This window comes from Chlamydotis macqueenii, chromosome 6, assembly GCF_036417535.1.
Source record: "Chlamydotis macqueenii isolate bChlMac1 chromosome 6, bChlMac1.mat, whole genome shotgun sequence".
Lineage (NCBI taxonomy): Eukaryota > Metazoa > Chordata > Aves > Otidiformes > Otididae > Chlamydotis > Chlamydotis macqueenii.
This window is the reverse complement of record NC_141561.1, coordinates 7,326,168-7,342,600: the sequence shown is the minus strand read 5'-3', so window position 1 is coordinate 7,342,600 and position 16,433 is coordinate 7,326,168. Positions and strand designations below refer to the sequence as shown.

General features: G+C 40.8%; 1 protein-coding gene across 2 annotated transcripts; it reads left to right on the top strand.

The window, feature by feature from the left end:
• On the top strand, nt 1–16,034 carry UBXN4 (UBX domain protein 4). Of its 2 annotated transcripts, XM_086750967.1 has the most exons (13): nt 1–133; nt 6,499–6,601; nt 7,431–7,459; nt 8,297–8,415; nt 8,999–9,155; nt 9,599–9,701; nt 11,285–11,339; nt 11,491–11,655; nt 12,426–12,553; nt 13,582–13,684; nt 14,018–14,149; nt 14,491–14,699; nt 15,409–16,034. In XM_086750967.1, the coding sequence occupies exons 1-13, from the start codon at nt 52–54 to the stop codon at nt 15,545–15,547; spliced, it is 1,524 nt and encodes a 507-aa protein (XP_086607093.1). In that variant the 5' UTR covers nt 1–51; the 3' UTR covers nt 15,548–16,034. The 2 variants fall into 2 exon arrangements, with proteins under 2 accessions (XP_086607093.1, XP_086607094.1); XM_086750968.1 differs by lacking the exon at nt 7,431–7,459 and having other exon boundaries at nt 8,322–8,415.
• Nucleotides 16,035–16,433: the final 399 nt, after the last annotated feature.

Here is a 16,433-nt window from a genome sequence, read left to right as displayed (position 1 = left end):
CGCGCATGCGCCTGGCGGTGACTGGCAGCGCCCGGGGCCGGCAGCGGCACCATGATGTGGTTCGGGGGCTCCATCCCGGCCGCCATCGCCGCCGCCAAGCAGCGGAGCTCGGTCTTCGTCGTGTTCGTGTCAGGTATGGTACGGCACGGCACGGCACGGCACGGCACGGCCGGGGCGGGGGGGCGGCGCCGGGAGCTAGGCCCTGACCGCCCCCGCACTGACACGGCGCCTGCGGTCGCCTCGCCGCCGGGGCCCGGGAGCAGCAGCCGCCGCCGCTCAGGCGGGGCTCAGGGCTGCCGTGCCGTCCCTGGGGACAGCCCCGGGCTCCGGCGGCGCCCGGGTGGAGCGCAGTTCCCGGACTGCCATCCATCCCCGCCGTGGGTGTCGCCGCCCGCTTTCCCCGGCGGCTGGGCCCAGCCAGCCCGCGGCCCTGTCAGCCGGCGCCGCGCCTTCCCTGGCCCCCGGGCGGGGCTGGCCGGAGCTCGGCAGCGCCTTCGGCAGCTGCTGCTTCCCCGCCTCCGCCTCCCGCCGTGCAGGGATTTCTGCTGTGTCAGTGCGAGCCCCTGCTGCCCGGCCCGGCGGTGCGGGGCCTGCTCTGGAGCTGTCCCGGGCCTTGTCCTTGCTGTGCTGCGTCCCGGCTGTGCACACTGCTGTGGGCACAGAAATCCCTTCTTTCGGCGTTTCGCTTTTCCCTTCATTATATCCTTGGATAAGCCTGCATCCAGTTCTTCCTGCTGTAACTTTCATAGCTGCTTGTGTACAGTGGCCGTGTTCTTTTCAATTTCGTAGTTTATTCTGTAATGAACGATAATTGAAGAAACCTGTAGAAACTCACGTTGTCTTTGTGTACATTGCCTTTCTGTCTGGAAAAAATAAGAATGGGTAAAGGGAAAGGAGGACGTTAGGCAGGCTCTTTAACCTTCTTATGTTTTTATGTGTGTCTTATTTTTTTTTGGTTTTTGCTGTTGCCAGTGGCTTGAAGTTTTTCAAATGCCACGTGGAAAAACAACCATGCTAAACACGTGACTTATGTTGTTCCCTTAAGAATTATTGAACTGTGGGATTTGCTTAGCTTCAAGGAGAAATTCACTCCCAAAGGGGATATGAACAGAAAAGTAAAGTGCAGTTAAGTTCCTCTGTTGACACAAGTCTCTTTATACTTTGAGAACAGCATTTTGTACTGGATAGTGAACATACTGCTCGAAATCAAGATCTTCTCAGCCCACAACATGCTTGCTGTGTTGGTGTTGGAGGAAGGGATTGGGTAGGGTACGCAGGCTTAAAGGCAGCATTTTAGAGCCCACAAATCATGATGGCAAGTGGGTGCTATAATGTGAAAGCCTTTAACCATTGTCCTGATAGCTCTCTGCCTTCGTAGGCAATAATGAGGTGATCGTAGCGTGTTGTACAAAATTAAATGGAAAGCCAAGTGGAAAACAACAAGGAACTTCCTGACACTGGTGTTTCGCAACACTTAAAATCTTCACACATGAAACATAATGTGCTGTGACTTCATTAAAGGCTCATCTTCCCCCTGACTCCCTGCTCAGGGTTAAAAGTTTTCTACTAAATTTCTTGGATGTTTCATGTGCTCTGTATTCAGTTTATGTGGCGAGGTTTTGGTAGCAAGGGGGCTACAGGGGTGGCTTCTGTGAGAAGCTGCTGGAAGCTTCCCCTGTGTCTGACAGCCGGCTCCAAGACAGACCCACTGCTGGCCAAGGCCGAGCCCCTCAGTAATGGCAGCAGTGTCTCTGGGACAACGTATTTAAAAACAAAGAGAAAAAACTATGCAACTGCAGATGAAGACAGAAGTGAGAATATGTGAGAGGACCAGGTCTGCAGACACCAAGGTCAGTGAAGAGGAGGGAGAGAAGGTGCTTCAGGTGCTGGAACAGAGACTTCCCTGCAGCCCATGGCGAAGCAGGCTGACCCCTGCAGCCCATGGAGGTCCACAGAGAAGCAGAGATCCACCTGCAGCCCGTGGAGGACCCCACACCGGGGCAGGTGGATGCCCAAAGGAGGCTGTGGCCTCATGGGAAGCCTGCGCTGGAGCAGGCTCCTGGCAGGAGCTGTGGACCCATGGAGAGAGGAGCCCACGCTGGAGCAGGTTTGCTGGCGGGGCTTGTGACCCCCACAGGGGACCCATGCTGGAGCAGTCTGTTCCTGAAGGACTGCACCCCGTGGAAGGGACCCACGCTGGAGCACTGTGTGAAGAACTGCAGTCTGTGGGAAGGACTCAAGCTGGAGAAGTTTGTGGAGGAATGTATCCTGTGGGAGGGACCCTGCGCTGGAGGACGGGAAAAGTGTGTGGAGGAGGGAGCAGCAGAGACAAGGTGTGATGAACTGACTGCAGCCCCCATTCCCTGTGCCACTTGTGGAGGGAGGGCAGCTGAAGAAAATTGGGAGTGAAGCTTAGCCTGGGAAGAAGGGAAGGGTAGGGGGAAAGTGTTGAAAGTGTTTTAAGATTTGGTTTTATTTCTCATTGTCCTACTCTGACTTTTGATTGGCAATAAACTGGAGCCTGTGACAGAGCTGGTCGCGAAGCCGCTCTCTTATGCCTGCTAGGAAAGGGAACTGGGAAGCTCAAGAACATACTATCTCACTGTGTGTGGAAGCAGGTGTGTTTGAAGGATGCAGAGTGCTGAAGGAATAGTCTGTTTGATCCTAGCAGTGATTGAGTTTGTTGTTTGGGTAGATCCATGTTTAAAATCATGCAGTTGGTGGTGACGATAGCTTTGAGTCTTTGCGCTACACGCTTGCCCGTAGGCACTGGAGACAAGCATTTGAAAGCAGGTTTCTGAGTAGGAAAACATGGTTTCCAGAAGTGTTCAATGTATCTATTGTGTTTTGTATAGTTTGTCCAATGATGTATGTGGGGACAAAAAGTTAATAATGGAAAAAGTGGAGAGAAATGGAAAATATAAATTAACAGTAATTTTAAGATGCCCACTGTGGAGGACACCTATTAGATACAGCCTTGGCAAAAATTACAATTCTGGTAGGTCCATCTCTGTTTGGTTTCTGCTGTCATTTCTCTGTCTCTCTCTCCATCTTCATGGCACTTCTCTAAAGAAGCACTAGAAAATGAAGAAATGGATTATTCTTTCTGATTGTAGAATATTTTCTAGTCAAACAAGGAATAATGTGACTATTTATCTTAACTATGAAGTGGTGTTTGTGGCTGCAATTGCGTGTTGTTCAACCAGTTTTTTTTCTTTAACATTTTTCTTTGCAGCTGTAATCTTAATATTTTTTAGTTCGGTTTTTAAAATCTTCACAGCGTAGTTCTGGTGATGCAGTTGTCGAAGTATTAAAGATCCTATTGGATGCATGAGAAGTTGTAGTAAAAGCAGTTGCTCCATACTCTGCAGGGAGCATGAGGTGAAGCGTGTCTGCCTTACAAAACTGATTTTAAAACATTAAGGTGAGGTGTTAGAGACTCCTGCACACACACACACAAAGCAAGGACTTGCGGTTGAGGAGCAGGAGGGTTACTTTGTGGCATCAAATAATTGCTAGTGGGTTCTGCTGCTACCCAGGAAAACAGAATTCTTGATGCTGAAACAGGTCTGGTGAACGTCTCTGGTATTTTGCCGGTAGCTGTTCTGTAGATGGTGTTTAAGCCTAGAGAGTTAGAAAATTCCTTTCGCATTTTGAGTTATTAATTTGAAGTTTATTGTTCATTTGATAAGGAACCTCCTCAGATGTAGCCTCTGTGCTGAACGAAGTGTTTAAGATTATTCTTTCTAAAAGTTAGAAATGTTCTGAACATGAAAATACCAGACCACTCATAAAAAGTGCTTTCTTTTCAGAAGTGAAAAATGGAGGTGGGACGGACGCGATGACACTTCAAGCTAAAATGTTTGTTTCTTTGTAGAAACATTGGTAGAAACACTCCTTCCTTTGTTCATAGCTTCACTTTTAGATTTTTTTTTATTTTTTTTTTTTTTTTACAAAACGCTGATTTGAAATCAACAAAGCATTTGTTAGTTTTTTGTACCCAAGCTGTATCAAAGCACTCTCAAAGTTAAATATGTAAAATGCTGCAAAGGAGGAGGAGGTGAACAGTTTAATGTGTCTGCTTGCCGTCATTTCCAGAGTGGGCAATCCTTAGTCATACTGAGTAGTTATGAAACGTTGGACATTGAGAAGTCAGCTGGACTTATCCATCTTCTTCTTGAAAGGAAAACACTTTCCCTGATGACAGTATGTTGAGGAATAGGAGAATTAAAATCCTTTGACAGCCTGTGATGGTTTTGAATCAGTTCCTCAAGCACAAACTAAATCGTTGCAGAAAAGTGTATCTTCTCAAGTGATTCAGCTAATTGGAAATGATGGATACATTTTCCCTGTGGAGATATCTAAAGTTACCTGGCCAAATGCAAGACATTTGCAAGTGTGACTGAGAATTATGTACAGGTCTTTTGATTGCTACGAGTGAAATAAAAGGATGCTTAAAAAAAACATTTTAAAAATCTGAGAGTCTTGAGAATTAGAATTCTGAGGCGGTTGTGATAGCTCAGTGTTTGGCAGAGTTATGAATTATGTCAAGTTCTGTTCAGCTTGACCTCGTGACTTTTCTGATGCTTTTCCTATGACCTGTCAGTTTTCATTTCAGGATATTATTACTACTCTAAAACTGTAATAAATGAACTTTGACCTCCAAAGCAGGAAGGGTTGTCAAAACAAAAATGTGTACAAGAATAAGTGACTGTTCCATGGGTAGTCACAATATTAAACTGTGCCTCATGGCATAGAGCTTTATAAAATGTGAGTTATCAGCATTTCCATTCATGGGTCACATCTCTCAGAGACTGTGCTGTGAACAGTCTCTGACCTGTTTATGTCTTCTGGCATTCTTCTTCTACTGCAGTTGTTTGTATGGAAAAGTTAGTGTTAGGCAAGTATTGAGATATTTTTAGTAGCCTAATCAGAAGAGCACGTGTCCTTTTGAAAAAGTATGTGTGGTGAAGCAGCTGTCTGAGCATTTGGAAATGGGGGAGGAGACTGAACTGCTCTTGGCAGAACAGCTGCATCCATTGACCGCAGTTGGAAGCCCTGCAGTTAAAGGCAGAGGAAAGATTCCTACATAAAATACCCAAAATATTTACTTGCTTGTGTAGAATAATTGTAATAGGGATAAATAGTTTCTTACTTGCTGCAATACTTCCAGGGAAAAAAATCAATACATATGATTGGAAAACACTTTTCCAGAATCAGTATATTTTTGATACATGTCTGTCTGAGAAGCATTGTGGCCAGTCAGGCGTAGCCTTAAGGCAGCCATGCTTCACCAGGGGACTGCACATGTAACTCCTGATCTGTACCAAGTGAAAAGTACTGCCTGAAATGGCAACTGGGATCAAACAAACAAATGGTTTGTTGTTGTCTTTGAATAACGGACTACTGTTCTTCTATACTTGTGACTCAAATTCTTCATCAAGAGTACAGTCAATTCCAAGCTGCTAGGAAGTGATACAGATGGAAGATAAACAAATGGTTGCACTTTACTTGTTGGAAGATGGTTAGTATTCATTGCAATGTATTTTCTTTATCCTAAATCCTCTCTAAACCGGTGCTTTGGAGAATATGTGTGATTCACATTGTTTCCTCTGATTAAAATAACACTTGGGAATCTATGGCCCAGAACACCACCTCACTTTCCCTTACTTAAGTAGCTCTTCTACTGTTCTTCTTGTTCCTGTGTGCTCCTCCTTTTCCTCCCCTCCTGCTGTTACTGTTCATGTCAGGAACTGGCATACAAAACTAAGTTACAAATAATCCTGCAAATGCATGCTTTTTGTTTTGGGTTGTTTTTTTTTTTTTCCAACACCATCAAACTGTGAAGCCTTGTCTGCTGAATTATGTATTTACAAGGGGTGGAAAATGTAGTTTTACCTGTTAGCAGCTGGTGTACCAATATGTAATTACATTTATAATGAAGGGTAAGCAGTGGATAGTTTTAGCATGTTAGCAGGTGAAGCTCAATATCAAGGAGAAGCAATGGTTCGCTCTGTGCTGCGGGATCTGCTTGCATATGATGAGAGTTACAAGCACAATATTGAAGTGTAAGCCTACTCACTGTAATAGGAAAATGAGCCCTTCGGTGGCTGTCCCAATCAAGACCATCTTCAGACTCGCCGTCACCTCCAGTTCCTCTATCTTTACTTCATCTGTGTGGTCCAGTCCCTTCTGCTCCTTTGGAACAGCTCACCATACCGGTGAATGACTGCAAAAGCTACATGCTTGCTGGCTTGGAAGGATTTTTGATATATTAAGTTTTTGGCATATTGGCAAAGTGAATCAGCTGGAGTGAGTTGTCTCCAGGTTATTTAAAAAAAACCAAAACAAAACAAACCACCAACCCAAAACCCTAACTTGCAGATAATCACAAGAGTGTCTTTCAAAGGTGATTTCAAGCAACGGAAGCAAAGCTAAAATCAGACCAGAGACAGTAATTTGTGGTGTGTTTAGTTTCACACGTGCTGTATCTTGCAGGTGAGGATGAACAATCTACTGAGATGGCTGCAAGGTGGGAAGATGAGAAGGTGACTGAAGCTGCCTCAGATGGTTTTGTTGCTATTAAAATCGACACCAAAAGGTTTGGTCCTATTCTCATTCTGTCTGTCATACAGTCTTTCATTGATTATGATGAAAGTAAGAGCCTTTTGAAGTCCTTGCCCTGATTTGGAGATAGTCTAAATACAAAGTTCCAGAGTATAAGTGAACTCAATACTCCTGAAGCCACTAGAGCCTGAGAAAATTCCAAATTTCCACATTTAGTGTTGTGTTCTGCAGAATATTCATTGCGTATTTCAGACTGTATTTCAGTACTCGTAAAAGAATACTCGAGATTGTCCTCTTTTCAGTAGGAAAAGACACGAAAGTTACATAAAAAAGCTGAAATCAAAATGCATGTACTCTTGAGGCAGTTCTTGATTTGCCAAGTTACATAATAAATTTAAAAACTGTCATGAATTCAGAAAGATAAAAATCTAAAGCCCCAGAGAAAATGTGTTTTTCTCTATTGTAACATGTAGAATAGAGCCATTGAGGTTCCTGGGTAAATTACTCAGCCATGTGCATTATTTCTGAAAATGGTATTATTTTGAAATGCTCTGTAGACATTTTATTAGACTTACTATGTTATTTGCACTCAAAAGACTAAATGTCTTTTTCCTCAATTGCTTCTTAGCACTGTTTCCCTAAATCTTATGTAGTCAGCTGTGATAACCAGGGATTGTCACCATGTCAACACTTATGCTAAATGTTAATGAGAAGATGCAATGCAAATTTGCTTTTGGTGTTCTCTCAAGTATTTAAATAGTTTTGTGTGTGGTAGTAGGACAGTTATTTTTGTGATGAAAGACTTAATCTGAAGTTGTTGCGAAGTAATTCCTCCTCCTAAATGAATCTTTTCTTTTAAACAGTGAAGCATGCCTGCAGTTTTCTCAAATTTGTATCCTTTAAGATCAGTTTAGATGCTACATTATGATTACAGATAATTGCTCTTCACAAGTTAATACCGTTCTTAAGACAAATACTTACAAGCAATGTTATTAAAATACTTCTTATGGCATAAAAATATGCAATAAACTGAGTAGTTAAAAGATACCATCTATGTATTCAACTTACTGTCAGTTCTTAGAGAAAGTGAACAAGTTGGAGTTTTTTAAGGTTAATTCTGTGTAATTCTTCAAATAGAAAATTTATTCAAAGCCTGATGTAAACAAAATAACCCATTGGTATTACTCATCAGCATGAGAGAACAAACCAGCAGTGCTTTGGATTATTAGCTGGAGTTCAGAGTTACAGAGGAGGAGGAACAAGTCGTGGATTGGGTTGTATCAGACACACAGGTAGGAAGTTGGGTGAACATCTGCCTGCCTTAAGTAGGTTGCTGCTTATAGCTCAGGAATTCTGTATGATGCTGAGAAAGGGAATTCAGTGCTATAACTTGGATTTTCTTAATTAACTATTGTCTACGTTAAGAGGCTGTCTCACTAAAAATCTTTCAAGTCAAAGCATAATCAGTTGTCAGATATCTGTGTGTTGGAGCAAAATGTTTAGACTTAAGCCGTTTCAAAGAAAAGAAGAATTATTAATCAGTTTTATGTAGTGTTTTCCAGTGTTTTTGTTAGCATCTTTTTTTCTTCTTCCCTTGATACTGACTACTGGCAACAAGGTGGAGATAGAATATTGGGCTAGAAGGTTCTGTAGGAAGGTCTTGTGCTTTTCCTTTTAAAGTGGCTTTATAAACTTTTGTCGTTTGTTGCCCTTAACTGTTGCTGTGCAGATCCTGTAGTGTGCGTTCCATCCAGTTTTTTTATAGGAGACAATGGAATCCCTTTGGAAGTAATAGCTGGCAGCGTTTCAGTTGAAGAACTTGTTACCAGAATCCATAAGGTTAAACAGGTAACGCTTGCTGACAGACTGGATCTTTCAGATCAAGTTTGGTGTGCTCACATGCTCCAGACAGATGTCCCTAGCCCTTAGCACGTGCCTTGGGGAAGTGTGAGGTATTGGTTCTATATCCTTCCAACAACAACATCTGCAAACTTCAATTCAGTACCCAGATTGAACAGAGTGGAAAGCACCATGCAAGAGTGTTATTTTTTTTTTTTTTCTTTTTTTTTTTTCTCACAGATTGTTTTAGATCATCTTTGTAACACCTACAGTATTGAAGAAATATGTCAAGAACTCTGTACTGGAATGACATACTGATTACTCTTTCAGTTCATATGTGGTTTTGTAATGTGGATTTATAAAATTATGCTATGGAACATAATATAAATGTAGATAGTTTAATCACTTTGATGTCAAGTGTAAGACTAAAATTAGGAAAAAATAGATTGCATCATATTCAACAATATGTGATAATTTTACTTACGTATTTTAAATAGGACTGATTCTCCAAAAATAGCTTAGTCTTGATCTTTGAACCTATGGAAAATATTTGACGTTTCATAGTCTTGTTTTTTTTTCCCTGATTTCTTAGATGCACACAGCAAAAGGGCAGCCTTTGGAAAATGGAAGTCTGTCATCTGCCCCCTGTCCGTCCTCTCAGTCTGATGGTGCTCCAGAAAATATGCAATCCAGAGCAGACTCTCCTGAGTCTGTTATGTCTGAGGCAATAACACCTTCTGCTGGTAATGGTCAGTATTTTTACACAAGTACTAGCTAATTCCCTTTTGAAATAGTTTTCCTGTTCTTAAGTTGTTATATGATGGTACATAAAAGGCAATATATTGAGTGGACTTGTTGAGGAAAAACTTGGATACCACAGAATGCTTCTTGCAGGTCTAGAGGGAAGAACAGGTTTTCATGCTGCTCAGTTTTAATGAGTGAGAAATCTATGGTTTATAATACAATAAAATTGTGTACACTTTCTGGAAATAGGAATCAGTTTAGGAATCAAAGTTTCTTTGGGTTAGTAACCTGAAACCAAATTGTTGAGGGGAAGGAGTCTGCATAGCAGAACCTGGTATCTCCTTGACATATCTTAGTTGTTAACCATGAGCATAATAATTTTTAGGGATAAGAAATACACCTTTTATTTTTTTCTCTTATGCATTACTTTCTTGTACATCACTTGAAGATGGAGCGAATTCAGGTCAAGCAAGCCATGAAGCAACTAATTCTTCAGATGAGCAAGTGAGTGATGCTCAGCCTGTGAATGATCTTACACTCAAAGTAGAAAGGTAGGTCTTCTTTTGCAGACTTCCTAAGGTATTGTATTTGTTTCTCAGGAGGCAGTTTTGTTGGAGTTTGGGTTTTGGTGGGTATTTTGAACAGATTTACAGGATTTTTGTTGCTTGTTCTGTTACCATTTATGTGGTCTTATTTTTGTTTAGATGTCTGTGACAATACTAGGGTTGATACAGAAATAGCTTTTAAATTAATCTAATTTATTATCTAGTCTGAAAGGTTAATCTGGAAAACTAAAGATGTTCTTGCTTTGATGTAACTTGAATACAGACAATACATTTGCTGCAAAAATTTTGAACGAGTTAAAACATTGAACTGAACACTTGAAACTGGGGTAATAAAGTGCTAACAGATTTTTGTACACAGATGCCATCTTATTTCTGTTTATTTTTGTCCATTTGATGAATGTTTATAGTCCAGGCATATTGAAAAAGCCAGAGGAATCCTGTTCTGAGGCTCTTCTTTGTTTTGATCAATGAACAGTAATAAGGTCTGATGAGCAATGCTAGTTCTAGTATTTTAAAGTATGGTGACCAGAAACATCTAGTTCAAGACATGATTCATTCATTAAATTGATTGTTTTTAAATAAAGATTTGGTGTATAACTTGTTTTTTAGCATCTGTAAGACTGATATGGTTTGTAATATCCTATCTAAAACCAGTAACACATACTTAGTAAAGAGGATTATTTATACTTCTAAAATAAATATATTTTAAAACTTTTTCACGTTTAACTTCATTTTTCTCCCAAAGTTGTTGGACAGTGAGTATAATTTTTACTTACCACTGATAAGAAAATGCAGTCAATATTTTAATTTAAATACTGAAGTTCCTTTCTAAAATGTGCATTAATCTTAAGTTATGCTGTATTTGTATATATCTACAGCATTTCTTTCAGGGGAAAAAAGGGGCAAAGCTCCATGGTAATTACCATTTTCTTTTTTTAAAAAGCAAAACAGCTACCATACAAACAAAATCTTTCTGATTATCTGACTTCTCATGTTGTTTGGTCGTGCCTGCCCTTTCCCCAGACTTAAAATACGTTGTAAATGGCTATGTTTTTTTGAGTCGATTCTTATTCTGAGGCATCTTTCTGGATAGATGAGACAGGTGCATGTGCATCTATGTCAGTGCTATATATTATTTGCTTTCCACTTTAGGAAGTGATGTGCAGAACAAACCAGATGGCTTAAAGAGCTGAGAAGAGATTGAGATTTAGTGTTTCTGTGACCACAGATCATAAATAGTATTTGCTTATTGTCTCACAAGTTGGTTCAACAGTAAGAATATGTAAAATTCTTCATTTACTAAATGTAAAAGGACAGAAGGAATACCTTAGAACTCCATTACATGTGGGAAATCAGGTGGTGAATCACCACGTGATCTTTTTATGGATGATAGAGCTGCATGTGTATTAACCATTACTGTACACTAAGTATTAGCAGTGTATACCGTTCATGTTAATTTTCATGTGTTCCGTTTTTCTGAAAGTGTCTGCAAAAGCTTCATTAAAACTTTAAAATGTTAATAACAGACACTGCAATTTTAAGACTTTTCACTTTATTCTTAAATTTAGAATAACAAAAAAGCTTGAAGAGAGACGAGAAGAGAAAAGGAAAGAAGAAGAACAGGTAACACAAAGATGTAAAACTGCTTGCAGTTTTTTTTATACCCTTATTTGAATGACTGCTTAATTCCTTTTTAAACAAATGTTCTTCAGTCTTGTCTTACTCTTGTCCAAGGCAATTTTGTGGTCCAATTTTTATGTCTCTGTTTATTCAGAAAGAAATTAAGAAAGAAATTGAACGGAGAAAAACTGGTAAAGAAATGTTGGAGTACAAAAGACGACAGGAAGAAGAATTAACAAAACGTATGTTAGAGGAAAGGAACAGAGAAAAGGCAGAAGAGAGGGCTGCTAGAGAGCGTATAAGGCAACAGATTGCAATGGTAAATTTTTCATTTTGGAAGATAGCCTGCTCTTCTCTCTCACACGAGGGCCACTGGTGTACTAAAAGGATAAATTTTCTCATTTGGTGAAACTTCAAAAGATTGTCCATTTTTCTGTGTGGAATCCTTGTGGCCTTGTAACAATTTGTGTTTGGGGTTTATGCAGCATTTCCTGCGTATAAAACAAGGCTTCTGCTTTCATAATAATGGTGATCTTTTCTGTCTGAACAAACATACCAACTTTTCTGTCATACTGCTTGAGTCCAGTGGAGAATCATCATTTAAACATAAAAACAATTGCAATTTATAGTTCTGGAACAGGAGCAAGGGGATATTTAGTTGTGGAGCGTGCAGAAGAACAGTTATCTCGAATGGTGGTGAGGATAATTTTCTAAGTTTGTACATATGTGTGTATGTATGTGGATATAAACAATTGATAACAATTGAAACCCCTCCCCAATATTAGGTTTTGGCCTAGAACACTTAGAACTGTGATTGTGTAACTCATAAAATCCCTGTCTATGCACTGGAGTGTTAAACTTGCATGGGAAGATCATCTGTTAACAACTGTTGCGTGAAGTGACTCATGGAAAGTGGCTCATCTTGGCTAATGACATGAGCTGGTGCAGTCTGGCAGCGAATAATTATTTGCAGCTCTACTGCCTTTGCTCCTGCTTGGGTACTCAGTGCAGATCGTAGCCCTCTGTTTTAATGAACATTAAGCTACAATTTATGGTAAAAATTAAGGTTTTTGTTTGGTCCTTTCACAGGATCGTGCTGAGAGAGCAGCTCGCTTTGCAAAATCAAAGGAAGAAGCAGAAGCTGCCAAAGCTGCAGCTCTTCAGGCTAAACAGGCTGAAATAGAGGCCAGAAAAGAAGCATCTCAAAAGGAGCGAAGGTGAGTGTCTGTAGGGAAAGAATTCTGTATTTTGGGGGAGAGGTAAAGAAACTTTATGTAAACTTTTAAGAGACGTAATATACATACTAATCTATTAATGGATGCCACGTTGAACTGTTTAAAAAGTGACATAAAAAGTTAGCTTTCTTTTATGTTATTCATTTGTAGCTATTTACATCAATATTATAATCTCTGATAACTTTAATCTTTTTGACATTCCTGATTATGAAACACTAACCACCTTTCCTTGTATGTTATTTTAGTTACATAAGAGCTTTTGCTGTCTGATCTTTGATTTCAATACCAGGTATAATGGGGCTAGGTGGGGAACTAGGTAAGGTGAGAATGTGATGGGTAGTGCCTGGACAGAAGGGCTAGATAATGTCAGAGCTGCGCTGGGGAGCGTGGTGCTGACCCAGCTGTCTGGCCGTGTGCGCAATCGGCTTGGATGCAGCAAGGCTCGATTTGGCTCATCAGCTGCCTGGGTAGGAGCTGTCTCCTGCTTTGCCTAACACTACTACTCTAAATAGACTCCAGATGTGGCGTTACAGAGCCGCCCTGAGTTGAGTGCTGCCCCTGACAGAGGGCAGGTGCAGGAGCAGCAGCCTGTGTTGGTGTTGAAGCTTGAACAGTAAGGCTGGCCCATAGCTAGCTGAACTACGTGCCAAGCCAGCTTAAGTGTCTATGCCCTTGTAGTACAACTCCTTGAATAAAGAACGAAAGTGGTGCAGACTACACAAAAGAAATATGGTTTGTATTTCATTGATTTATTCATCTTTTGAATGATTAACATAAATATCTGGTTTGAATGGTGATGGGTCTTGACTCTGATAAAAACCAGAGAAGATGCATTGTGAGGTATGAGCGGATGGTTGTCAACTGTGGATCCAAACTTAGAACCCATCTGCACTGCCACAATTAGGATGACTGTCCCTCTCTTCCACATTTCAATACTACCAAGCTAAAGCCCCAGGAGCATTTGTAACTGTTCATATGCTTGCTGACTGACCCCGGTACCTGTCCTGCAGTGCAATAGCCAGGATTCAGTTCCGCCTCCCAGATGGATCTTCCTTTACTAACCAGTTCCCATCTGAAGCACGACTGGAAGAAGCAAGGCAGTTTGCTGCACAGGTAAATTGGTGGTTTGTTTTCTCAGCTATGTGCTGGTAACAGCTTGGTGAAGCATCAACTAGATGTTGATTGTGATGGAATTGTCATCACTACTTTCCTTTTTGCTTATTTGAAGGGGGTTTTGGTAGCAGCCTCTTCCAGTGCCACCAACTGCCTTTGTATTCATTAGAGAGAGTGGGATATGAAAAATCCTTCATTTTTCGCTATTAAGATGATTGATAGTTTGATACAGAATTCTTGGGTCAATATGGCCAGGTATTCTTGACTGGCCAATCTGCAGTTGTTTGAGAGTGAACAGTTATAACTAAAAATGTTTTCTTTATATTTTCGCAGACGGTTGGTAATGCTTACGGCAATTTTTCACTGGCGACAATGTTTCCCAGAAGGGAGTTTACCAAAGAAGATTATGGAAAGAAATTACTGGAGCTAGAGTTGGCACCCAGTGCTTCAGTAGTATTGCTGCCGGTAGGTGTTGGTTTTGCGTTTGTTTGGTTTTCATTTCCTCACAGAGAGCGGTACTGTAGCTGTGTATCTGCTGTTAGTTGGCCATGATAATATTTGGCTTGAATTTGGGTATTTTCTGTGTCTAGGACAGATGGCAAAACTACTTTAATTTTTGTCAGGACTGATTTGGAGGGGGACTTTTTCTGAAACAGATAAATGGTGGCATAGATGTATGACTAATGTATAACCAAAGGAGTTCTCTTGTGTCCACTGAGCTGCTTCTAAAGTACGGATGAAATACTCTGTCTACAAGAGCATGACTCCTGATATCTGACAAGTTTCCTTTATGCGTTCATGCCCAGGCGGGAAGACCTGCTACTTCTGTTGTTCAAGCTTCAGGCGGTGATCTGTGGAAGTTCTTGGGCACAATACTTTATCCTCTCTTAGCAGTTTGGAGATTTATTAGCAACTTCCTGTTTACGAGTCCACCCCCCTCACAGTCCACTGTGAGATCAGCTCATCAGCAAGACCATTCACATCCTTCAACATCTACCAGTGTTGAGCAAAGCAGGTAATCACAGCTGTTCAAGGCAGCTGTTTCTCAAACTGCCTCTTGGAATTGTTTTCATGGTGTAGTGGGGAACTGAACTGTGTCTGTCTCCTAACTGCTGTGTTCTCCTTGCAGTTTCTACCCACCACCCTTCCATCTGGTTGGAAGGGATAACCTGGTGGCTGGGTTTCTGGGCTAGGGTTTCTTGGTTTTTAACCTGTGTGATTAAGCAAGATCCTATTGTTTGCCTTAATTTCCAGTTACAGAGTAGAAAAACGTATTGTCTTGCAGTCATTTATGAATAGGGAATTTGGCTGTAACTACAAGTGTGGGCTCCCTTGAGCTGATAGATAATGTTTGGAAGATAAAAATTTAGACCATCAGATGTCAAACTGTTATGGTATGGTTGTACAAGTAACTCAAGCAACTGAAGTCTGATTTTTGACAGTTAAGGTTTTGTATTTCCTGGAGCACGAGATGTCCCTGTACCAGGAGAGCTGCTAGGCCGGTTCAAGTGCAGCAGCCATGCCAGGTGCTTTCCAGGGGAAATGAGATTGCGTCAGTTTGTCTGACCGCTAAATGACAGATTTTCAGCTGGGTATTGCTTCCCAAGGAAACAAAGGGCTGGAGAAAAGGATTATTTGATGCATGATTTAGACCACAAGTGACTGCAATAAGCTCAATTATTACCAGGGGAAACTGTCAAACCTCACTGTCATTTGTACCCTAGGCAAGCAGTCAGGAAGCGAGTAGTGGAAAAGCGTGGAGAAGACTTCAAAAAAGAAGGCAAAATATATAGACTGAGGACTCAAGATGATGGAGAAGATGAAAACAATACTTGGAATGGAAATTCTACACAGCAAATGTAGTTTTGAGTACTGCAGTAATCACTGTCTGGCTTTTTTTTTTTTTTTCTTTCTTACTCAATCTGAGTCAACTGAAGCTTCTGGACAAGTGGGGCTTATTCTGCACTGACTGAATTACTTAATTCCTGCAGTGGAGTATGGAATAAAGTCACCTAAGTCTGAAAAATCAAGTGGGTATAACTGAGGCCTAGAAGCAAAGAGTTAAGACGACTGAAAAATCTCCGTCAGCTTTCATAATCAGTACTCTACTGCCATAGGAAGGCACTTTTTAATCTATAAATATTCTGCTACATCAATTTAAGGGCCAGATATTAATATAAAGGTCATGGTTGGCAATGACTGATTAAAATGAGGGTTTTAGAAGCACTATAAGTAGCAAATCAGGTAATTAATTTATGTTTAACTTTTTTCTTGCTTCTGCAACTGCAAGCAAAACCTTGTAGTTTTTAATTCCCCAAGCACTCAATAAACTATTTTCCAGAAAACATAACTTTTTCTTCTTGTGTCACAAGGAGACAAGCAGTTAGGATCATACACTGAAATTTAAAATATTTGTTCCTGTTTAAATGACCTCACTCAGGAGTTGTTAATATTAAAATAATACTAAAATCTGGTAGAACACATCCTGAAATAGTGTTTTGGGTCCAGGCTATATGCTACAGGAAGAAAGAAGATGGGTCTTCGTCACATAAACTTGAACTGTTGTTAGCAGAAGGCTGCACCACAAGAGCGTGGAAGCTTTAATTGTGGAGGAAGGGTTATAGCCTTCCTGCGAGGAAGGGTATCAGCCTTCCTTCCCCCACATAACCCAATTATTACAGGTGCACTGCACTGCTTCAGATTCCTATTTAAAGGAGATTTAATTCAGTATTGCACTCCATTCACAAGT

What these genes read in the sequence shown, in the direction of transcription:
- UBXN4 (XM_086750967.1), top strand. Translation starts at nt 52, where the DNA reads ATGATGTGGTTCGGGGGCTCCATCCCGGCCGCCATCGCCGCCGCCAAG. An exon ending in CTTCGTCGTGTTCGTGTCAG is followed by an intron (nt 134 to 6,498) that starts GTATGGTACGGC and finishes TGTATCTTGCAG; the next exon opens with GTGAGGATGAACAATCTACT. An exon ending in ACCAGTGTTGAGCAAAGCAG is followed by an intron (nt 14,700 to 15,408) that starts GTAATCACAGCT and finishes TTTGTACCCTAG; the next exon opens with GCAAGCAGTCAGGAAGCGAG.